Consider the following 25,025-nt stretch of genomic DNA (forward strand, 5'->3'; position numbering starts at 1 on the left):
CTTTCTGCTGATTTATACCTCATAATTGATTCACAGAGCCAAGAAAAACGTTTTCAGACCACCCATCATGCTGAGGGGGTGAATGTATAAGCACGTCTTTTAATGATACATTAACTTACTCAGCTCCGGGTGACTCAGAAACATTGGTTCTGACTGCTCTGAATAAATCACAGCTCTTCTGAAAAAAGGACAAACAAATATTATTTAATTCTTTGAAAGGTGGGTCTAGTTTCATGGCAGAAATGGGCTGTTTTTTTTATGGAGAGAGGGATAGTTAAACTAAGGTGACTTCTAAATTTTGACTGGTAAATGCAGGTAAATGCCGTGGTAAATATGGCCGCTGGGATTGAGCAATACAGGATAAATGTGGTTCATCCTCTTGGTACCAGTGAGGCAAAGCAGGGAGGACTTCCTAATTCCTACATAATTTCTATTTCTATGGGGTAAAAAGCATGATCACCACTACTTAGGGTTGCCAACTATCTCTTGAAAACAGGAATAGACCCATATGTAGAAACAAAAATATGTTAAATAAGGTTTGAGTCAAATCTTTACAAAATAATTTAATATAATAAATGAAAGAAAAGATTAATTATGTTAGTAGGTGGAAGAGGGTAGAAGGATGGCCAAAAAGGGTCCCTCATCTATTTTCCAAGGAGCTGGCAAGCCTACCCCTACTACTGCTCCTCAAGGCGTTCTTTGTTTCCAAATAGCTCAAATTTAGTCATATCTGACTGTAAAACTCGTAATAATTTCCATTTTGTATCTTCGTTGACTTTCCCATTCGGAGTATTTGTCAGCCCAGTGAGTGCTGTCAAACAAAACTATGTACAACAGTCAAACATGATCACATAAATAGTGCAAGTTTTTAAGCTAAAAGTTGAATTTTTCTTTCCTATACATGCCCTTAACAATTGACCATCGTGTAAAATGAGTTTTCCTTTATTTCCACAGTTGCCTCTATAGGCCGTATTAGTCAGTTCACGAGAGAGCGATTCAGGCTGTATTCTCTGGGCGTGAGGATAGGTGAGACGTGCTGCGTCACCTGGATGCTTTGTTCAGTCTCTGTCGCCATTGAGGCATTAGTGAAAGAACACGGGCTAACTTCAATATTTATAACCGTCTTACCTGAGGAGACATTACGCCTCTACACAAAAGAACTGTGCAGTCGCAGCAGCAGATGCTTTTCCTCTTCTCCCATGCATGTGCACAACACTGGTGTCATTTCAACTTGTCGCCAGCGGGGGCAGACGTCTGAAAAATCCTGAAACTTTCGCTATGCTCCTTTTTAAAGGTAGAGTCACATAAAAACTCTCCCAAATCTAGTCTGGTCTTATTTCTTTCTACTGAGGCCTTCCTCTTTTTCAAAACTCTGACCAATCCCTGCTCTTCTTACCGAATGGCAGAGAATGGTCAGATTTATTTTACAGGCCTGCAGCTCCCACAAAGATTTTTTTTAACCTTCTTTTTCTGAATGTATAATGTATTAACTACTTTCCGTATTTAAGGACAATTTTACCCAGTCTAACAAAAAGTGTTTCTGAACAGAATGACCAACTCTAGCTTTAATAGAGGTTTTTAAACCCAAATGTAAGAATTAAACCACCTTCAGTAGCACTTATTAAAAGATTTACATGATTATGTGTTCATATTTGAGTCTATTTGTACACTTTTGCTACTAGTGTGGATTAGAAAAAAATCCCCAGTAAATACAACTAGTGATTATATAATCATTCCACCCTTGGAAAGAGAAACTCAAATGAAGCATCCAAGGCCAGTTTGACATTCCTGACCACAATGAATGGATGTAAACTTCTGACCAGAGCTGCAGCTCCTTAACTCCTTAAAGAAAAACTTGATACAGAAAAAAAGGAAATTATCAAGTGAGGGATGGTTTTCACCAGGGTTCATGTCTTCATTAATCATAGGTCCATGCTATTTATGTCATATTAATGACTTATTATGAAGAATTAATCAAAATTATAGCCGACTTTCTGCAGTCCCTCTCACTTAGAGTAATGTTGATGCACATCTCTGAGTACAAATGTCATCATTTCCAGTGATGGTGATGGAAAAGCCGTAGAGGTAATAACGTTTGCTCATTAAACGACAACAGATGGACTGCTTAGCTGAGTGTCAGGGGGATCCGGAGTCAGAGGAGCAAAGACTCATGGGAGGAATATCAAACTCAGCCAACTCCTGCTGAAACTGGAGCCTGTGCCGAACAAATATATTCTTTGTTTGCTGCTGTGTAATTGTGTCTCTGTCCCAGTCTGTGTCTGATTATGTCACAAACCGCCTCTCATAGGTTGCCGTGTGTGTGCATTTCCAAGAAGTACAGAGTATGCTGTCACATTAGCGCTGACGCTGGATTCTCAGAGAAGGCCCCATCTCTCTGTTTCTATAAAGATTTCTCCCAGAAAGTCCCCCTCTCTTTACGTTAATGGCATGGATCTTTGCTCTGAACCACTGAAACCACAAATCACCTTCACTCAGACCTATCTTTACATCTGTGGCTTGCCTCCAGCTTTATATGGCTCCATAAAGGACCTCAGACCTCAGAGCTTCTTCCGACTACATGCAAAGCAGCGCTGCCAACCTCCTCGCAAGCGGTTTCATGACGCAGCGCAGCAACGATTACCATAATCAAGTGTTTGTGTATTGTCCTGACCTTTTCTGTAGTAGTCTAAGATTTCTCGCTGCAGAGCTTTTTTCTTCAAGCTTGTGTGTTTTGTCCTGGTCTGTTGTATTCTCATGTCTTTAGTTTTAAATATTGAATTGTTATAAATGTTCTCTGCTTTTGCTTTTAATGCCCATGTGGTCTGGGAGGTATTTTTGAAGCCTTTGCTATCATCTGTAACACCAAGAGGGTAGGACTGGTATTGTACACATTGCTTATCCTTGCACTGACTCAGGCCTTTGTGCATTTATTGGATGCATAGTTTTTTTTTAGTTAGAAAAACAATTTCCATCGTTGTTCTCAACAAAGACAGGAAGAAATGGAGAACAACGTTTTTAGAGTTGTTAGTGTTTTAAGACACAATGGAGAACCCTAGTGACAGCCAGTGATGGGTCATATGGATGGATGGCAGATGAATGAATGATGGATAAATTTATGGGGGGATGGATGAATGGATTGCTTTCTTTCTAAATTTTTAGACGCTATACTCCTCTTCTTTGACCTCCATTAATTTAAATGTTTTATTTTATCTTCTGCTTTAGCTGATGAACAAAGTTATTGCATGGATAATTTAACTTCTACTAATTAGCAGATCTTTAACTCCTTAACTCAATTAACAGACGCTGTAAGCTTAATTGCCCTGAAGTACAGCCTGCCAGGTCATATATACATCCACTTTCAACACAACAAATCTCAGCCATGTTTAGGATTTAATCCTACCGTGTTTTTTGGACCATAAGGTACCGGATTATAAAGTGCATTACATAATCTTCCCATGTGTGTAATGGTACTCTTTACCTCCGGTAGGGTGACCAGACATCCCCGATTTCTGGGGACCCCGTTTTGGATGACCTGTTCCCAGCAAAAGCTGTCCCCAGAAATGTCCCCGACTTCAGTGTTTCATGATAGAGTAAAAAAGTTCAGCGCAACAAGAGGTATTCACCTGGTCCTGCCGGTGTCCCGACATAGCAGAGCTTTGCCTAACACACCTTCCCCGCCCCCTGTGTTCAGACAAAACAAACCAACCCCCAGGCAGAGATTATGTGCTTAACAAAATCAGTGACGTCCCCGGTTTTCATTAGAGAAATCAAATCTGGTCACCTTACACCGCTCTCTTCTGAGAGGGAGAGCTACCCGTCTCTGTCGGGGGGACAGAGTAGTTGGACGACAATGCTCTGTTTCTAACATAAGGCCAAAATAAACGCAGCTTTCATATCGAATTAACTTACTTGGTTTATTGTTGCTAGCGCGTACTGTGGCTGAGGGCTGCCTTACATGAATGCACTTCTAGTTTAGGCATTACAGTCAGGCAGTCTTGTAGACAGCTCAGGGGTCCTGTTACGGGCCAATTCACAGACATATATACGTAGACGCGTCATAGGGCGCAGGTTCGCACGTCAACGTCACCGCCATATTGTATGTGGCAGAAAAAAGTTGAGTTCTGTTATTGTGAACGTGAATCAGAAAAGATGCCTCATTCCTGTGCTGCATGGAAATGTATTCTGGCTGATTTCACTATTTGTATCTGCCTTCTATATATATATATATATATATATATATTTGCCACATTTAAGATGGCGGACACTCTGACGCATCGCAGCATAGGCAGAACCCGCCCAATGACGTGTCTACGTTTATAATGTCTATGGGCCAATCAGGTAGTGACACAGTGTACTGTAATGCTCTGAATATCCATTGAGCGGAGCAGCTTTGTTGCTTACCAAAGTCGTATTTACACAATTTAACAGATTTTTGAGCGCATTGTACCACATAAAATCGGTCAGTAAGCACAACCGGATTATAAGGCGCAGCATCAATTTTTGAGAAAATTTATGGATTTTAAGTTTGCCTTATAGTCCAAAAAATATGGTAAATATTTGCTGCTTCTATTTGTATTGTTAGCCATGTTTGAACCAGCAATAGTTTTATTTAACTATGTTAAACTGACAAAAAGTGCTGCATGAAAAAGTTAGATAGCCTAAACTGGGGTTCACCAACCTATTTGAAGTTGAGAGCTACTTCATTGGTGTTGTCATATGGAGGGTCACCCGTACTAGAAGAGTCAGAGTTCACCTTAACTTTATGTAATATAAACATGTTTTTAATGGATTATATGAATATGATTAAAAAAGGAAGAGCAACAAAATAAAATACCATATTAGATGCAGCTTACTGGAGGGTTGTGCTATTTTTTAACAGACTTGAGGGCACCACATATGGTCCTTGGGGGCTACCTGGTGCCCGCGGGTACCATGTTGGTGACCCCTGGCCTAATCTGTTGTCTGAAGTTAGTAAACTGATTTATTAGCAGAGAACTTTATCTGCACAACATGTTCCCAGATAAGTCATCACTGGAAGTCTGCTGATGAAAACAGGGGCATTTCCACATTTATTGACTTTAGTCAGGCGATATGATGCTTTCCTCAGATTGAGCTAATGAACCGTATTAAACATCTTTAATTAAAAAGTGAGAGTGATATATCCACCATGGTGGAAATAATTCTTCCCTAATTAATCCCATTGTTGCTGCTGATTTAATTATGTTATGGCGTGGAGAAACTAGCTTATATTCATGTTTTAGCATGTTTCATATAGCATCTATCAATATCTTTGTTTTGTTTTTTAATTGTGTTTAAGATATTCCTGATTATGGGGTGCACAAAGAAAACTCTCTGCAACGTATTATTTTGACAGCTCGAGAACGGCTGCAGATCTTGAACATGTGATTCAAGTGTGAGCATTTAAGTCAACGCGCGTCCTCAGACTTTTAATTTCACAGGGCATTCAGACAGCTCCTGCGAGCAAAAGGATTTTTCTTTCCATCTGTGACAGGAGGAACATTTGCAGCAGACAGCCTTTCAACACCAGGCTGCCATTATGTATTCAATGTCAAACTCCCAGCAGTCCTCCGGCTCAGGCTTACTGAGCACACACTGGAGACGTGTGAAAGTGCTGCTAGGTTCTGATGTTGACTGCCACGTCTGCAGATCTGTGTCGTGGTTAATGCTTCGGTTCAGGAGTGTTTCTGCTGAAAATAAAGAGCTGATGAAAACATCCGTCACAGAGCAGTCGACACAGATCTGAAACGTCCTCTCTTAGTTGTTGCTAAAACTCTACGTAACTCAAAATCCTGATTTTAAGCATTGTTCTTGGCCACATGTGACCTATTTAGTGTTTTTCTTCCCCAAAGTTAAGTAAGGGTTTGTTTTAGGGACCTTTGTATTTGCTGGTGACGTATAAAGACAGCAAAAAGTGCAAAGCAAAGGAAAAACTGCTTCTATTCCTTTAGACTAAACAATAAATTTTTTCATATCTTTTATTAGCTTATATTTTTCAACCCTCAAATAAGAAATTCTAGTTTTCTCTTTACTTTTCTTTCACCAGAATATACATTTTCTAGCCTTGCTCAATGTGAAGATGAAGGAAATAGCTTAAACAGTTTACACAACAGCGTTTTCTGGTGAAAACGTTGCAGTTTGGTTGGGTTTGTACTGTTCAATTACACAACAACGTTGAATGTTTTCTCTGACAACGGCACACTTTGAAAACGGGTTCCAGAGCGTAATGGGTTGAAACTGTCCTGGTTTCTGTTGTCGCGTAAACTGAGAAAGCTGAACTTTTCTTCCAGGAAATCCTTGGCTATGTTCACACTGCAGCCTAAAGTGACCCAATTCAGATTTTTTGCCCATATGTGACCTGTATCTGACCTTTTTATGACAGTCTGAACAACACAGATTGGATTTTTCAAATGCGACCCAGGTCGCTTGGATATGTGGTCCTGAATCCGATACGTATCTGATCTTTTCAAATGCGACCTGTGTCTGTACGGCCGGGTCGCATTAATCCGACCTGTACGTCACTGATACTCAACAAACGTCACTATTCTGCGTCCTGCTATGCAGAAGCAGGAAGAAAGACGACACCCATAGCGGACTACAATGAGGAGAGCAGTCAATGGAGGGAAAGCTCCGGTTAGAAAATAAATTAATGACCGCAAAATGCGCGTCAGCATTATAATCCATGTTTACTTCCGCAAACACTGAGGACGCTTGCTACGTGTGACGTCATCGCGTCCTCAACTGCGCATGCGGGACACTTAAGTTGAACGCGTTCAGTTCACACAGGAGATCACATACAAGTCGCATATATTTGGAAATGTGAACGACCACGCATAAAAATCCGATTTCACAAAAAAAAAATCGGAATTGAGCATTAAGACCTGCAGTGTCAACGTAGCCTTTGACTCATGCGCAGAAATCAGTTGAAATAACGTAATGCACAACATTATGGCTGCCTACAATTTTAAAAAACCACAGAAGAAGAAAAAATAGCGCAGTACTGTTTGGGCTCATCATTCTAATCAAAAATGACTTCGCGATTGCTCAAGCGCCGGAGACAGCTCCAGTTGACCAGATGTTTCGGACAAACCTAGTACGAACTTAAGATTGCAGCATCTGCAGTACTAACAATTTTGGAAGATGATGACGTCCTGGGAGCTTAATTTTTGCTTCAATCGAGAGCACAGAGTAGAACGGCTTAAGCGTGAGCGAAAAAGAAAGCAGTATTAGTAGAAAAGATAAGAGAGGCTGTTCTCTCCTCTCACACAACGGATCAAACGCGAGGAAGAAACTCGCTGAATCTGTGTAGAATTACAGCTGATACTAAGAAAATACATGTAGTATGTATTATTATAGGCCTATGTTTCAAATTATTACAAAAATAGACTAAAATCTGCTTCTTTTCTAAAGGTGTAGAGTCAATCGACCTCACCTACCCACATACACACACACACACTCACACTCCTCAGATACACACAAACAAGCTGACACACACACATAAACACCGCTGCTGACAGTCAAGTAGACCACCAGCCCATTTCATAGACTTTCAGCACAGCTGTGCAGTGTGTGGTGTGTTTACGCTCACGATGATGAGGGATGTCATGGATTGTATGATGACGCTTTCATTCCGCCGGGAAAAAGCCAAATAAACGTACCTGCACAGACATCGCAGTATCTGGTTTTGGGTCTGGACTTTGTCCCCTTACCACCAACGAAATGCACAGAGCACATATATTGGTGTGTCTTTGGTCGCATTTACTCCGGTAAAGCCCTCTCCCTTAGATATTCAGGACCGATCTGTCCACTATTTGACTCTAACATGTAAGCTATTCAAGCTTTAGCGCTCAACGTTTGTCCCAATCTAAAATGGCTGTGGCGCTTGTGGACTGATCGTCATTCGCGATCAACCCTATATAACCACGGCTAGGCAGCACTATAATTCAAATGCACCTTAAGCAAAGCCTTGTCATCTGTCCGTAGAAGAACTTTACTCTGTGTCGTCTCGAACGTTTATTGCTTGCAGCGGCTTTTAGGCAGTACGCATGTGCATGTTGAGTTTCAAAGAACGTAGCGCTCCTAGTGGCACAGTGCAGGAATTACACCGTTTTCAAGTTTCTATTTTTGAAACAAAAATGGAAAAATAGTCCCGCTTTCAGGGGATCGTTGTCGTGGGAAAAGGACTTAAATTACTTAAAGGGTTTTTATCGCGCTACAGAAAGAGGGTCTTTATTTTTAGTCAAGACCGCTTCAAGTATCTTGATGTCTTCAAATTGATCCGTGATCCTTGGTGTGCAGTAAATGAACCCAATACACTATCACGAGAAACATCCCCATACATCGACTCCTTTCTATGTTTCCATTTCAAAGTGCACTATTCTTCTGGACAATATCACGAATGACCCATTTTGCTCAGACTTTTCAGTTTTTGCCAGCTAACGCAACAGTTCTTGCCTTTCATCTATAAATAAGTGCGCCCTCTTTGAAACCTGAGCGTTCACAAAATGAACGACCTCGCTGATCGAACTTCACATTTCTTGAATTTTGAAACCGCCCCTTTTAATTAACGCTTAAATTACACAGAATCAGCAGGATGAACGGGATGTCTGCTGGCCCTGTTGGTCTTCTATTACTCTATTACGCCTACTAATAAATTATTTATCACGCAGAAACAGTGATTTATTGGTTTATTGGTGTACTGTTATCATTGCCTTCAATGCAACTGACCTAAGACTTATCTGCCCGTTGTCTGTAGTTTCCCCATTCTTAATCTACGCATAAAACAAACGTTCAGCCCGATGCCGTTCCTGAGTGGTCCGACACTCATCTGTATTACAGTCACAGGCTAATGCAGGATGACAAAGAAGCAAGATGACAGAAGTGCGTCCTCTTCACACTCATCCAGGCCACACACATGCACACAGGACTCTGGGATGAATGCTTGGAGGTGTTTGGTAGTCAGCCCTGATCCTTCTTAATGCTGCTGGTGTTCTGCCTGTTCTTTTCCCTTTGGCTCTTTCTCTGCAGGAGCGCCAGGAAACGAAGAGAACACACACACACACACACACACACACATACACACATCCTCACAAAGGTGGAGGCAGCACCTCTTCCACAGATCTCTCCACTTTTCTAAACCCCTAAAAGGAAGAAAGCTGAAGGAAAAACCAAAGTGTGTGTGTGTGTGTGTGTGCGAGCGATCCAAAGGCAGACTTTAAGACAAAGCCAGCTCTGGCGGGTTTTTTAATCCCAACAAGCATCTGTGCCCCCTCCTCCTCCAGATATCGCTACAGCGATGTTACCGAACAGCGCCGATGACTCAGCCTTGTCTCTCGTGTTTTTCTAGTTCATAATAGAAGACATGAAGCAGCAGCAGACCAACAAACACAGCAACCTGCACCGGGAAGACCAGCACATCACAGTGGAGGAGCTGTGGAAGGGCTGGAAGACTTGTGAAGGTAAAGCCCACGCGTCCCTGTCAGGAAAAGGAAAAACCTGCTCTGTCTTGAGGGAAAGCTTTGCCTCTACCATTTTCCAGCTAATTTACCCAATTTAAGAAGTGTGTCCAAACCGAGTAGGTTTAATGTCACCTTACATATATATAATAAAACATGATCACCTGAAAGAAAGTGACATTAAAACCAACTCGGTTTGGACACACTTCTTAATATCCATACATTAAGTCACATGACGTGGGCGGGGCCTCTGCAGCTGGGACGTGACCCCGGTGTGTTCCTGCACATCCAGTCTAACCTGTTTAATTTGTTTGCCTTTTATGGACAGTGATGGTATCCTTTTAAAGTAAGCTTGATATGCAGCGCCGTGTGAGCGTTCCTGCATCTACTGTTTGAACGCTGCCTTCCTCTCACATCTGCAACTTTATCTGTTTACCGAACTGTTCAGCTACAATTCGGCTCAGCTTTCACGCGTCGATGCCAGAGGTTTGACAGTGAAGCACGTTTCTTTGGCATACTTAGGAACTACAAAAATATATTTTAATGTTTTAAAGGCTTTGCATTTGCTAAAAGCGTCGGGATTTTAAAGTCTTGAACTTAATTTTAGTGTTTTCCAGGTCTGATTGAGTATCAGAATCAGAATAAACTGTTGCCAAGTAGTAGAAGATGCTACATATAGACAAACATACAGCTGGTGTAAGTAAATGGAGAAATATATAGTATAGAATAAACAAAACAAAGAAAGAAAAGAAGGATTTTTCCACAAAGTACTTGAGTTAAACCAACAAAGCTCTAAAATAATAATAAAATATTATTTTTGTTTTAGCCTTACTGATAATCTCGTTCTCTGTTGCTTTAGAACTAACTTTAGATTATTCTTAGTTTTTTCATTACTATAAATTGTGTGTCTTTGCCACTGACACGCCCACGTTTTCCTATTGTGGGACAATAAAGGAATTCCTTATCTTAACTATTTGCAGTGGAAGAACAATGTGTCAGATATTTACATGTGCATCCTTCCAGGTTTGTGTTGTATAGACGTATTGCAACAGGAGAGGGTATAAATAGACTGAATTTATATAGCGCTTTTCCAGTCATACCGACCACTCAAAGCACCAAACACAATCATACACCGATGCACAGTTTGGTAGTGCTTGCTCAGGGCACATCAGCATGTGACACTGGGAAGGTGGAATCGAACCCACAACCTTCCGACTGCAAGACAACTACTCAACCCATCAAGCCATAGTCTAAATGTTATCTTTCCTTTCATGCTCCCTTTTCTGGATTGTTCCTTGCTTTTATACTTGCTTCCTTCCTTCAGTCATCCCTTTTTCTTCCCACTGTCCTTATTTTTTCCTTTCTTCTGTCCTATTTTCTTGGATTCATGTTGCCCTTAAATCTTCCTTCCTTCCTTCCTTCCTTCCTTCCTTCCTTCCTTCCTTCCTTCCTCCTCCCTCCCCCTGGCCTTCCTAGTGGTTTATAGTTTTTCCAGCCTCCATATTTAAGGCCCGTCCACTGAGTAAATATTCTGGCCGTGGGTCCAGAAGGTCTCTTATGATCTTTCAGTAACTCATCTATTACTTCTGTCGATCGTCAGAGGCCGCTCTTAAGGCTGCCTCAGTGCGCTCGCGCTCCTCTGCTGCCAATCCGGAGCAAGCTCTGCTGTGGTCGCTGCAAGGTTTTGTGCTGTGGAAATGGAGACAGTCCTGCTGCTTGCCGGATGCACCCTTTTCACTTTAATTGAACCCTTCTCCTTTAACTTCACGATGACGTCTGAAAATGTAAAGGATGTACTCTTTAGCGGTAACCATTTTCTTATTAAAAAAAACCCCAACGATGTCAAATATTCTGAGTGATGGCTTCAGAATATTCAGAAAACCGGAGAATATACCAGATCATCATCAAACAGTACTTGGTCGAAGTACCTGCAGTTTTTTTCAGTGTTTCTGCCAGCCTCTGTGTTCAGTTTCAGTCGTGTTTCTTTTTATCCGTTTTGGTGAAATGTCCAGTTTTAGTAAGTAGTATAAATGGTTTCCTTTATTTGTCCAGAGGATGTAATGCTGTAAATATTTTTTAACAGCCTCTGCCTGACTGATACTTTAGCACAGTGAGATCCTTTTGATCCAAGCGGGATGGAAACTGCAGCTTTAGCTGAAGGACGCTCCATAGTGGCTGAACTTTATTTCAGGGCAAAAGGCTTTGAAATGATTAAACATCCAAGCTTTTTAACAGTCGTGTACAATTAAAAAAACAATAATTATTTGAGTTATCGAGCTCCGTCTTTATTCTGTCTCTCTGTCTGCCTTCATTCTCACCAGTCCACAACTGGACCATGGAGGACACGGTGCAGTGGCTGAAGGAGTCGGTGGAGCTGCCGCAGTACGAGAAGAACTTCCGGGACTTCAGAGTCACAGGGAACACGCTTCCCCGGTGAGTCCGGCCGGGAGCCGCCGCTCTGCCTCGGTGACCTTCAGATGAGCAGAGGAATCAAAGACGAACCTTTCTTTTGACACGTTTTAAGATATTAGGAACTGAGTGGTTTGCAATCACAGTGTGTGAGCAAGAGCACTACTTCCCCAATCTAATCAGCTCTGTGTTCTGCTGCCCTCTGCTGGCCGAGAAACGCAACACAGGAACAATGTGAGAGATGTTTTAAATTTCAGACGCGCCGCGTGGTTTAAAGGTTTCTTTTTATCCCTCGGTCTGACATTGAGCTTCAGCACATTCGGGGCGATTATGGCTGACTTCTCCTAACTATTCACTCAATCGTGGGCTTAAACCTTCAGCCCAGTGAGGTGCGGATGAAGTTGTAATTTAAGGACTGTCATTAAATAAACTCCAGCGGGTTATGTGCAGTGTGACCTGCTGCAGACTGCATGTACCGAGTGCGTAAGCGCACCGGGTGGGGGGGGTTATTGAGGGGTTTCGTGTTTCTCCGCTGAGCTGACTCATGAAGTGATGTCATAACCAGAGGGTTGAGTGCTGTATTCGATGCTCCAGCCGCTGATGGACGGTCCACCTGTTGGTCCCGTGTGTCTGTACAGAATGTTAAGCATCCCCCCTGATTCCCAGCGGGATTCAGCCTAAGGGGAAAAACTGAAATCTGTCACGTTTCTAACAACTTGCCATCCGTCTGCGTTTCAGAATAGCGGCGAACGAGCCGTCGTTCATGTCGATGCAGCTGAAGATATTAGACCAGCGGCATAAACAAAAGTTAAACTTGAAGGCGCTCGATGCTGTGCTTTTCGGGCCTCCTCTTCGTAAGTATGGCTGCTGTTTGTTTTTTTGTTTTTTTGAAGGCGGCGACCCGGCGCCGCAGCACTGCTCATCCCTCTGTCCCCTGCAGGTCCGCAGCACAACTGGGTGAAAGACTTCGTCCTGATGGTTTCCATCGTGATCGGCGTGGGAGGCTGCTGGTTCGCCTACATTCAGAACAAGTCCAGCAAGGTGCACATTTCTCAGATGATGAAAGATCTGGAGAGCCTTCAGAATGCCGAGCAGAGCTTGATGGAGCTGCAGAGTCGGTAGGAGAACCAAGCAGACTAGACTGATCAGAAACACTGAACTATGCTCTGATTTAATGTGGTTCTCAATGCAAAACGCCGGATAGTGACAGGGTGCTTTGCAACGAGGAACAAACCTCCTGAACTTCTGCAGATGTCATGTGTAGCCTATTTACTCCAGTGGATTTCATTGGGGACCAAATTATAGAGAAGTGGAAGGAAAAGGACACGCTTTTTGTTTTTTGCTTTACAAAGAATGATCTGAAAAGCATTCAGTCACATTTACCCTCGTACACCTAAATGAAAATGGCTTCCAAACTCCATCAGTGTGTACTTCATCCTCAGTTTAAATGCTGTGAAGGCCTCAGAGGTTTCTTAGGGAACATTAAGGAACAAACTCATGAAAACCGAGGAACACAGCGGACGGGTCGGGGAGAAAGCTGGAGCAGAGCTGGGTATAAAACAAAATCCCAAACTTTGAGCGTCTTACTCAAGAAAGCAGCAAAGAGGCCCATAATAACTCTATAGTAACAGGTGGGGGAATCTCTTCACAGGACGGCTGTTAGTTATACAGTCCATACATTTGACTTTCATGTAGTGCTGCACAAAATGTTTAATTACAAACATCCATCCCAATACAAGCGGCAGGAATGAGCTTCTTCCTGAAGGCAGCTTGGCTCAGCCTACGAGACGGGATGAGGAGCTCTGTCCGCTGATTCTCCGCATGGAAAGGAGTCAGTTGAGGTGGTTTGGGGACAGATGAAGATGTCTCCTGAGCGCCTCCCTGAGGGGGCTTATGGGCACGTCCCACTGTGGGAAGACCCAAAACTCGCTGGAGGGACTATTTATCTGGTCTGACCTGGAACCTCCAGAGCGAGCTGGAGGATGTTGCTGGGGAGAGGTTCCCTCCTGGACCTGCTGCCCCCACAACCTGATCACTGATAAGCTGAGGTGGATGGATGGATGGAAAGAATATCCTCATCTGAAAGTACCGCTTGAATTCAATACTTGGCACAATCTTGACCAGTTGACTAGACTTTGCCGCGACTCGCGCTGCATATTTATTTACAGTGGTTGAGATGCCGAGAGCCACGAAGAGCATCAGCGGACTCTGACGAATTAAAGTAAAAACCAGAGTGAGGAACATTTGATAAATCATAATCTGTATCGTTATCTTAATATCGACCAATAGTATCGCAGTTTCATATTTTCCTGATATTTTCCTACTTTCATGGTGGAATTGCAGGAAGAGAGCCATAAGAAGTCCAGCAGCAGACAAGAACCAGGAAACTGGTCAGAGAGAAAATAAAGAAAATCACTTAGAGGCCACAAAACAGTCGACTCAGGCGCGTGTTCATCCTGAAGGACGGTGACCCTAAACAAAACAGCTAAGGCTATGTTGGTTTATATCTACGTGTCAGTATGGCCCAATCCAAGGCTTGGTCAAAGTCAGATTGTGGCAAGACACGAAGACTGATGATCGTAGACGCTCTCCATCTTATCTGACTGAGCTTGAGCTTCTTGACCAAGGAGAATGAGAACAAATTTCAGAATCTAGATGCAAACATGCGATATCCATGCTATACGCTCCTTATTTGTAAATAATATCAAAAACCAAGTGTCCTTTTCCTTTCATTTCACTGTTGGATAAAATGCAATGAAGTTTGTGTTTGTAAGCCAATCAAATCTGGGAAAGTTCAGGAGCCGTGAAGCCGTTTTACAAGGCAACCCAGCGGGAGCTCACCTTCCCTTCCTGGTCCTCCTCCAGGCTGGAAAAGGCTCAGGAGGAGAACCGCACCGTTGCCGTGGAGAAGGAGAACCTTGAGCAGAAGATGCGGGACGAGATCATCGACGCCAAAAAGGAGGCTCACCGACTGCGAGAGCTGCGGGAGGGCGCCGAGTGCGAGCTCAGCCGGCTGAAATACGCAGAGGAGGAGCTGGTGCAGGTGAAAGCTCCCAGACGGCGCCTGAACGCCACTTACCCGCAGATTCATTAGCAGTCAAAACAGGCTAGGCGGTCGGATTGAATATCATATGGCGCGCGCGTAAATGTGGGGAAACACGAGTCGGTGCATATGGAAATTAAATCTGAATCCACTTGATATGGTTTGCACATTCTTCACTATCTTTTGAATGATGCATTTAATTTCCAATAAGGGGAGAAGCCCCGTATCTGGGACGGAGCTTTTTGCAGATGTAAATGTATTCATCACACAGACTTGAACCCCCTAAAATTGAAAAGATTAGTTTTATATTTTCTGCCTTGAATTTTCATTTCGCTTGCAAAATACTCGCTTTGCATATTTATTCGCCTTTTACCCAAAAGCTACCGCAGAGATGTGTCTCCCGACTTCCTCTCAGCCCTGACCTTGGATTTGAGCTCATTTTTTTTGACTCATCAGGGCAGAAGATTTCATCAATTTACTCCATTTAAACAATAATCCCAGCCTTCTGCTGCGCTTTTCACGAATGGTTCTGTTACGGGGGAACATTTGACCGTGGATCGTAACATCCCCCCCCCCCCTCCCCTTTACAGGTGCGAAGGGCTCTGAAGCGGGCGGAGAAGGAGATGCAGTCCGAGCGTTCGGTCCCCGAAGCGCTGCAGAAATGGCTGCAGCTCACGCACGAGGTGGAAGTTCAGTACTACAATATCAAGAAGCAGAGCGCCGAGTTTCAGCTCTACGTCGCCAAAGACGAGGTGAGCTTCTTTTTTTTTTTTTTTTTTTTTGTACTTGCTCTGGAGGCGCACGAGGAGACGGACCAATGCAGGTTTTGCCATTGTAGAGATTTTCTGGACTTTGCATTGTATAAATTTAAATTGTTTTTGCAATGATTTGCCCATTAATGCAGCTTATCAGATGTTATCAATGTGGACATAAATTTGATCCTGTGACTTTAGACAACTTTATTTGTCATTTTATATGCACAGAGTGCGTACAGAACGAAAATTTCGTTGCCTACAGATTGTAAATTGCAGTAAAATTAAATTACAGTACAAGGTGCAGCAGTGACTTAAAAGTAAACAATTTAAATGTAGACAATGCAGGAGAAATCACAGTGTACAGGTATTTTTTTTTAAATATTTGTATGTGCAGAATTGATTGTGCAAGGGGATTTGTTGCAAGAATACAGCTTGTAATTTACAGAAGATTTAAAATACAGAATAAGGTGCAGCACTGAATTTAAGAGTAAAGCAATTGAAATGTAAACAATGCAGGAGAAAGTCACAGTGTACAGGTGAGTATTTTTTATCTTTTTCAAAAAACCATTTGTATGTACAGAATTTGATGGTGCAAATGGCATTTGTGCAAGAATGCATTTAAAAACTAAGAGTTCGGCAGCATTTGTAATGCTAGATGGAGATGCAATGATGCAAAATGTGCAAAGATGTGTGACCCATCTCCAGGTAGCTGCATTCATCCTTGATGTTGGACCTGAACAGAGAGAGCGATTAGAGCCGCTTCATAGCGCATGCTGTCAATGACGGGTTCAAATCCAGCCCGCAGCACTTATTTCAGGAAATGCTTCTCCCAAAGTTACGTGGCGTTTATATTTAGGTCGGATTCTTTCACCTCCAGATCTGCAATGTGCTGCCAGAGAGTTTCAGATTACACAGTTCCTCCTAGAGTACAGGGTATCAGTAGGACGGGGGTTGCTGTGAAACGCTATTTGCCTCCGCACAGATTTCTCCTGTCTTCACATCATCAGCAGATTCTACTAAACCTATCCGAACCAACCAAAAGTAACGCCCCCGCCCCCCCCCCCCTCACCGAATAGCTTGCTGTGCCGCCTTTGGAGGTAACAACTTCACATCACTGCGGAGGAAGTTGGACCCGCTGGTCTGTGCAGAATTGTTTTCACATTAAAGCTTTTGATCATGAACAGCCTTTGGATTCAAGCCTTTACACGGACTAATCCACCCCACAACCTTCATTTTGTCTGTTGTGATTCTTTCAGAGGCAGACGTGCTGGTTTGCTTCTGAGCTTAAACTAGCTAAGTGGTGATCAGACGTTTTCTGTCTGGGATTTTCTGTGAGAGAGCAGCATTTATGGCTCCATAAACTACTTCCCAGGAGCTGAAGGAGACCATCACACTACCACCCACTCAGCCGTCTTAGACTCTTGCTCCTGATGTTCTCCTCCTCATTTGCTGTTTTAGCAATTGAGGAGGAGAACATATTTCCCCGAAGGTTAAGGGCTTCATCGAGATGCTTTTTTTGTGAGACGGGCCTTTGCGTTCTTTTCAGTCAGCAGTAGTTTCGGAGTCCCATAAAGGCCAGTTTTTGTCTCTTTTTCCGTCAGGTGAGGCCTGCAGTGCTTTAAATCAATGTTCTGGGTTCTTTTGAGAGCTCCTGGATGAGTTGCTCCATGTTTCCTCCATGTATGGATCGTGGCTTAGATCAAGGCTTTTAGGGATCTTCTCACCTGCTTCATGATGCCAGACAGGTTCTGTTTACTTGATTTCATGCCATGTTGGTTTGGATCATTTATCCCTGCAATGATCTGAAAGGACTTCTTCACGGCACCGTACCTGCAGCGGAGTTGGCCTCGAGGGTAGAGTCTGAGAGAAATCTGAACGCTTTAATCTATACATCCATGTATTAATCCGCCATTATTTTCAGTTTAAAACGGCAGCCAGACTTTTTGCACTGAACTATAGGGAGAAAATGAAACTAAATGGCTTTGTTCTAAGTTGTTGATGGCAGCCCTGATTTATAATTTAGCTCATTCGTTTGGTCTGAATACATTTGTTTTCCCTTCTCGTTTCAGGCAGAGAAAATAAAAAAGAAAAGAGGCTCTGTGTTTGGAACGCTCCATGTTGCCCACAGCTCATCCCTGGATGAGGTGGACCACAAGATACTGGAGGCAAAGTAAGACAAATCCACCTTCTGTGTGCGCTCCACTCGTTATTCGGATCTGATTCATCATTATTTATTTTGACCTGAATATATCAGACCAGCTCGGTTTAAGGGGGTTTTCACACCTTTGAGGTGCTTAGTTTCTTAAAATGAACCTGGTTTGTGCTGAAAGTGGCACCCCCAAAAAAATAATCTTGTCTTAAGGAAAGAAGAATTGAGAAAAGCTGTTTGAATTTCTCGATCATCGCCTTCTAGTTTTGTTCAGGTCAGCAGCGGCTCATTAATCTAGGATTTGCTTGCTGTTCACTGGAAGTGATCAAGGGTCAGATTGACTCGCCTCAGAAAACTGAGTCTATACAAACGTTACAGCTTAACAGAGCCAAATATATTTAAAACACACATATGGTCACATAGACAGAGCTGACAGGAAGCGGCATGGTCAGGAACTGATTCTGGCCCAATATGGACTTTAAATTTGATATGTGATATTTTGCTGCAATCATTGTGAAGATGATAAAAGTGGCAACAGAAGTCTCAGAAAAACAGCCTAAATTGCTCAATAATAGCACTTCCTTATTACCAGATAGGCCATTTCAATACACCTGTTACTGTGTCACACAACTGTTTAATCACATCTTGAAAGTTTTGTATTTATTTATGCTCAACATTAGAACAATGAAGTTATAGCTTAACTTTTACACCCTTTGTGACATCACCAGCTTGGATGTATTTGTTGGATGTTATGTAATAGCAGTTCACTTATTGTGTACAATGGCAAGTGAAGCTCTACCAGAGAAGTCACCGTGTTAGTCGTGAACGCTACACATCTGAGCTTTATGAAGAAGTGGCCAAAAAAGGCATAATATGTCCTGTAAAGGATCATGAACCAGATATTTGGAGGAAGGTGCTTTACCAAAGCAGATGTTTCTGGTCAGGATGGGTGAAGCTAAATACAGGAAAACCCTGGGATCGCCTTCCAGCAGGGCACCTAAACATGCGTGTCGCTGTAGTGGAGAGGTTTAGATCAAATCACATCCATGTTAGCAAAGTCCAGACCTAAAGCCAACCGAGACTCTGGGGCAAGACATAAAAATCAATGTTTACAGTCGGCCTCCATCCAGTCTGACTGACCTTGACTCTAAAAAAGGATAGAAACAGGTTTCAGTGTCTAAATGTCCAAAGCTGGTGGAGACATGCCCTAAAAGACTGATTCTGCAGAGGATTGAGTCAGGGGGGCTCAGTACATAAATACAATACAAGCCATACTTTTCAGATTTTTATTTCTGAATACTTTCGAGGTCCACGTCTCCTGCAAAACCCACAATCGCCTCCAGCTTCTTGTGTCCCTCCATTATGATTAGCCGCACCATGACTCCTCTCTTGGGGACTCTGATGCCCTCTGGTGTCCGTTGCAGAAACGGCGGCTCCAGATCCGCTCACACACCTACCACGGGTTCGCAAATCAGATTATTCCTTCTGGGTGCTTGGCTTTGTTTCGTCTGTGAGGTTATTTAGAGTTCGTCTGAAATCCAGGCTCTTTGCTGCTAAGTTCAAACGACTGTTCAATTGTTCAAACACCAAAGGGAAATCACAGGGAAACGAGAAGAAAGTGAAACGCTCAGTGCGGCTACTTGTCAGGCAGAGGTCCAACATTACAGCAGGACAGCTCTGTGCCAGACGCGGCAGGAATCCTGGCTCGTCAAAGATAAGACGGCCGCTTCTCGGCGCGTCTTCGCAAGCAAAGTTTGATCGGCATCAGAGCAGAACCTCTTCTTTGTTTGCCAAGTTCGGCGCGTTTGGATCCAGGGTCATCCTCCTCGTTTAGCTGCGTTTCTTTCCTTTCTTTCTATCTTCCAGGAAATCTCTGTCGGAAGTGACGGCGTGCCTGAGGGAGCGGCTTCACCGCTGGCAGCAGATCGAGAAGCTCTGCGGCTTCCCCATCGTCAACAACTCAGGCCTGCCGAGCCTGACGGCCAGCCTCTACTCAGACCACAGCTGGGTGGTCATGCCCCGAGTCTCCGTCCCCCCGTACCCCATCGCAGGCGGTGTAGACGACCTGGATGAGGACACGCCTCCCATCATTCCACCGTACTCCAGTGAGAACCCCAACCATTTTCACGTTTTTCTCAGCTCTGTCGCTTGCTTCAGAACGGCCTCCAATCTTGTTTTTTTTTTTTTTTTCCCCCACCTGCAGCTGCATTGATCCGGCCCCCGCTGACCCGCAACAGCAGCATGTGCCGCTCCCGCCGAAGCCTGCTGAGCCAGCAGTCGTCGCTGATGTCCCCGGACCCAGACCTGCTGTCCATGGCCGGCTCGTCCCTCTCCTATCGCCCCGATGCGGACGACGAACAGTTCATGTTCAGTGTGGATAGGAGGGGGTATGTAGCCGTGGCCGGAACGCCGTGGAATGGTTTTACATTTTGGACTAACAGGTGTTTCATTCAGACACTGACAGATTAACACTGGGGGTTTCACAGACTTTCATAGACTTTCCTCTGACTGCAGGCGGTTCAGATGCAATTGGTAGATCAGATTATTTCAGAACGAGCTCTATCCCGAAAATGACACTGTCTACTCTCGGTTGCAGTAGATCTATAATAGATCTACTATAATAGATAATTTAGAGCCAAAAGTCTCAACAAGGTCAGGTCGAATCTGTATCAGGTGGACGGAATACTGCTCACTTATCATCTAACGATATTAGCCTTACCAAATGTAATTGTATAAAAAAAAGGACTCAAAATGTAAGATTTGAGGAAAAGACCCATTGATTAATGCTAAGCTAGGAGTGTCAAACTCATTTCTATATTGGGCCACTTTGGCATCATGAAGTCGTTAAAAGGGCTGGTTGTGCGTGTATAGATGATACTTTTGATTTCATAATTTCATTCCAGTTCACATAGAAATATAACAAATGCACAGTAACATAAAAGTAGCACCCTTAGACCCAGTTAATACAGTTTATCTGCCAAAAAAAGTTGATATTGGGGTAAGTTAAACTTTAAACTAATCATTCTGCATCACTTTTTTTCTCTTTTTGGACATTTCTGGGTTGTTTTAATGTGTTGTGGGAAAACTGATATCTAGAGCAGGATGTTGTTTCTACACAGTAAAAAAAAACAAAATCAACATTCGCTACAGGAGGCACAGATTTAGCCACTTTATACAATTTAAAAGGATATATGCCTCTACTTTATGACATGATATGCTTGTTTTGGCTCTTGAGGGCCGGATAAATTGCCTTGACAGGCCAGATTCGCCCCGCTGGCTTTGAGTTTGACACATGTGATCTACAGTTTTGTGAAAAAATTATTTCCCCGTCATTATCTGACCAAAATAAGCCCTAGTAAATGGAAAAGCAGTTTCTAAAATTATTATAGTAATAAAAAAATCATCCACACCTGTCTGATTCTACGGGGAAATTTAATCGCCTCTCTTCTTAAAGCAGCGCCGTGTAACTTTTAGCCACTAGGGGGCGCTCTACCTGTAACTTGCAGGTCAAGCACCCATGAAGGCCACTGGCAACACTGCAGTGTCGCCAAATTAAACAGCCTCCTTCCATGCTTAGGAATCTGATAACAGACCACTTTGGCTGTTATAACAGAGCAGCAGATTTAGTCATGAAGTTACTTGTGAAAAAAAGCAAACATTCACCCCTGTAGATGAAATACTACATCAGAGAAGCAAAAATATGTCTGAATAGGTAGGTGTCATATCTGTTTTGTTTGTTGTTGTAACCTAGAATGGGTCATGTGGCCTAGAGAGCCACTCAAGACGGACCCGACCCTCTCAAGTTACATAGCTGCGTTTTTAAGAAGGGCATCTCGCACGGAGCATCAACACGCTGAAAAATCCTGAAAAATCATTTAATATCTTAATAATATCAAATTAAGCTAAAACCTGGGTCAAAACGTACACGGTGCTGCTTTAAATCATTGACTTGGACCAAATAGTTTTGTTTAGCTTCAATAACAATTCCTGTTTGCCCTGTAAAATCCAGAAATCCCTTAAACCGAACCCGTCTGACGACACGATGTAGGCCAGATCAAAACAGATGTCCGCACCGGACCGAAGCATCTCCAGAACCGATGAGAAATAGTCATGACACTTCTGACTGGAAAGGCTTCCGACTTTAAAGCAACACAGTCCGTCAGAGAAATAACGTTACACTGAGAGTCAAACATGGCGCAGGGAGGGTGATGATCTGGGGCTGCTTCACCAAAACACCAAAGAAACAAAACACTAATGTGTTAAAAGTATTTTGCAAAGAAGAGTAGATGAATATTACTCCACAGAGATGTAAAGGACTCATTGCAGGGACTTAATGGCAGTTGTTGCTGCCCGTAATTTTAGCGGGCTGTGTTGGTTTTGAGCGTCTTTTATTCTTAATCAATAAAAATCTTCACGTCAAAACAGATTTTCCCCAATTCTAGCTGGAATCTTGCCAAAGAGAAATGAACATAGATCCCTCTGACTGTACAATCCAACTTTCTGAACTCTTATAGAGGGAGACTGAGTGCTGTCCTGCTGGTGACATTGGACATTTCTAAAAACTGTAAGGCTTGCGATAAGTACAAGCTCCAGGGATTTTGGACTGTAGATCTTTTCACCGTGACACTTTGCTGCTGCAGTTAAAACGTACATTTCTGTGAAGCTTTTCCTGTTCTGTCTCGTTTTTAGGTCTTCTTGACCTTGTTTCAGGAATATTTTTAAAAGATTTGTACAGCTGTCTGTTTTATGGTGTCCTCCCATTCTCTCTGCGGTTAATAATACAAACAGCCGCGACGCTTTCAGTGCATGACCCGCTTCCTCTGCTCTTCTCCATCAGAGAACCGGCTCAGGACGGCGGCTCCGACACGGACTCCCTCAGCTCGAGCATCGGCCGCAAGCAGCTGCACTCCCCGTGCGCGCCCGGCCCCGACACCCCGTACCGCCGGATCTCCCGCGAGGAGCTGCTGCTGCTGGGCCAGGGCAGCCCCGAGCGCCCCGGGTCCACGCACACCACCAGCAGCAGCAGCAGCAGCAGCCTCAGGGACTCCACGCCCCCTCCCATGCCCCCGACGCCGGCCACCACCCCCTCCGGCCCCCCCTCCACCTCCCCCTCCCCGGCCCTGGAGCACCACCCGTTTGCACAGAAAGGCTCGCCCGATCTCACCTGCGTCATGCCCGAGTCCCAGAGCATGCCGCTGTCGCAGGGCAGCGCCGCCTCCCCGACGGGGAAGGGCGTGTACAACGGCATGCTGGAGAAGTCCTACAGCTACGGGCAGCTGCCGGCGAGCATGCTGCCCAACGTGGGGCGCCACCCGTCCCTCACCTCGCTGGACTCAGAGGGCCGGAGCGTGGGCAGAGATTACAAGCTGCACAGCACCTCCTCCCAGGACTCCTGCGACAACGGGGAGAAAATCAAGCGCTCCTCCTCTAAAATCAAAAGCTTGTTTAAGAAGAAGAAATAGAAACATTCGGAGCGGAGATAGCGGGCGCGCGCGTGTGCGAGTGACAGAGAGGAGAGGAAACTAACAAAGAGTTTTATCGCTCATACGTCACTGGAAGATAAAACATTTCATTTTCTCTCCTGGTTTTTGTCATCAAAGATGGAATGTAGCTCAGCCTGGGTGCCGTCAAACGCCCCTCAGCCTGGTAGCCTTATTTTCTCAATAATCCCTTTTTATTTTAGTTCTCACAGAGAAAACGCGCACAGGTCGAGGAAGGAGCCCAGGGCAACTCTGAACCTGCACACGCTCTTCTCTTCATTTTTTTTTTTTTTTTTTTTTTTTAGTTTGAACCAAAAAAAGTCTCTCTTAAAGGGTCTAAAAGGTGCGGTCTGTACATTTAGTTTCAAGCTCACAAAGTGTAGTGTTTCACTGAAGACGTGTAGTGTGGATGAACTCGTGTACTTGACTCATTTCATTCAGAAGAGGGGAGGGGAAAGAAGAAAAAAAAAAAAAAGGATAATCCTGCTAAAAGTTTGTTGCACTACTGCTTTCTTCGTGGTTGTTTTGGGGGGGAGAGAGGCGCTGCTCGCGGAGTTTTACGCGTTTGAATCAAGATGTCATGAAGGGAGGATGCATGAGCGATCGCAATGAAAACGCAGCACAGAGCCAAAATGATCTGACGTGCCCTCAGTGCCACTCTTTACGGATGTCTCAGTATAAATATATAAATAGAAAATATATATATATATATAAACAGTTTTCACATGTTGTTCTTAAAGGTGATTTTAATAGATTTTTAAATTTTAGGGTTTCACTGCAGACAGAAGCCACAACAGTCACTTTATCTGTGTTCTTGTCGCCCTTTATTACTTGATTACCTGCATCCTGTAGCCATACAGTAAACAAAATCTATCATCCTTATGTTTTAATATCAAAGACATCCTGCAGCTTTTTAAACTTGGTGTCGTCATAATCTTTCGGGGGAAAATTGGCTTTCAGGTGCATCTCAAGTAAGTTAGAATATCGTTGAAAAGGTCATTTGTTTTAGTAATGTGGTTTGAAAAGTGTAACGAGATTTGCTGCAAACGGAGTGATGAGTTTTACGCGTCTGTTTTGGGTAACTTTAATTTTAGCTTACAGCAAATGAGATCTTTTCAGTTGTTTTTTTTTACTGAACTCCAAGATGAATGTTTTTAGTCTTGTTTGTCGTCTGTGCCACCTTTATTTTAAAAATGGTCTTGATGCTTTGTTTAGCAATCGAAACTCTATTTTGAAAAGAATGGTGTCACAGATGGCAAACTTTGATTTAAAGAATGTATTTACCCCAATCCTGTGCAGATTGGTCTAAATTTTATATTTTGAAATGGAGCTCATTATGTTGATGCAGATGCAAAAAAAATTGTTTCAACCACAGTTTTTCCTTCCACTCAACTTCCCATTAATGTACTTGGACACCATAATTTGAACATCTTTCTCCTTTAGTACATTTTTTCTTCTTATGCATAACTAAAATGTTTTGAGCAATTATTTTAGGGTCGTCTTTAGCTGCCAGTCTTAATAAAAATGAACAGAAATAAACGCTTAAAATGTATCACTCTGTTAAAGCTAGAGTTGCAGATTTTTCCAGAAGTTTCCTCAAGTCCCTTTTTGAATAACTGCACATGTGCTAGACTGGCTTACCTTGCCCTTCCGCTCCTCAGGGGGATTGAGTCTTAAAAATCTCCCAAATCCACTCTGGTCTTATTTCTTTCTACT

General features: G+C 43.3%; 1 protein-coding gene across 2 annotated transcripts; it reads left to right on the forward strand.

The window, feature by feature from the left end:
* The first annotated feature begins 9,197 nt into the window (after positions 1 to 9,197).
* stim2b (stromal interaction molecule 2b) lies at positions 9,198 to 24,441 on the forward strand. Of its 2 annotated transcripts, none has more exons than XM_036146385.1 (10): positions 9,198 to 9,476; positions 11,795 to 11,906; positions 12,621 to 12,736; positions 12,823 to 13,000; positions 14,748 to 14,925; positions 15,516 to 15,677; positions 17,750 to 17,850; positions 19,696 to 19,934; positions 20,033 to 20,270; positions 22,667 to 24,441. In XM_036146385.1, the coding sequence occupies exons 1-10, from the start codon at positions 9,380 to 9,382 to the stop codon at positions 23,289 to 23,291; spliced, it is 2,046 nt and encodes a 681-aa protein (XP_036002278.1). In that variant the 5' UTR covers positions 9,198 to 9,379; the 3' UTR covers positions 23,292 to 24,441. The 2 variants fall into 2 exon arrangements, with proteins under 2 accessions (XP_036002278.1, XP_036002279.1); XM_036146386.1 differs by having other exon boundaries at positions 9,202 to 9,476; positions 20,033 to 20,216.
* The last annotated feature ends 584 nt before the right edge of the window (positions 24,442 to 25,025 follow it).

The sequence above is a fragment of the Fundulus heteroclitus genome, chromosome 14, assembly GCF_011125445.2.
Source record: "Fundulus heteroclitus isolate FHET01 chromosome 14, MU-UCD_Fhet_4.1, whole genome shotgun sequence".
NCBI lineage: Eukaryota > Metazoa > Chordata > Actinopteri > Cyprinodontiformes > Fundulidae > Fundulus > Fundulus heteroclitus.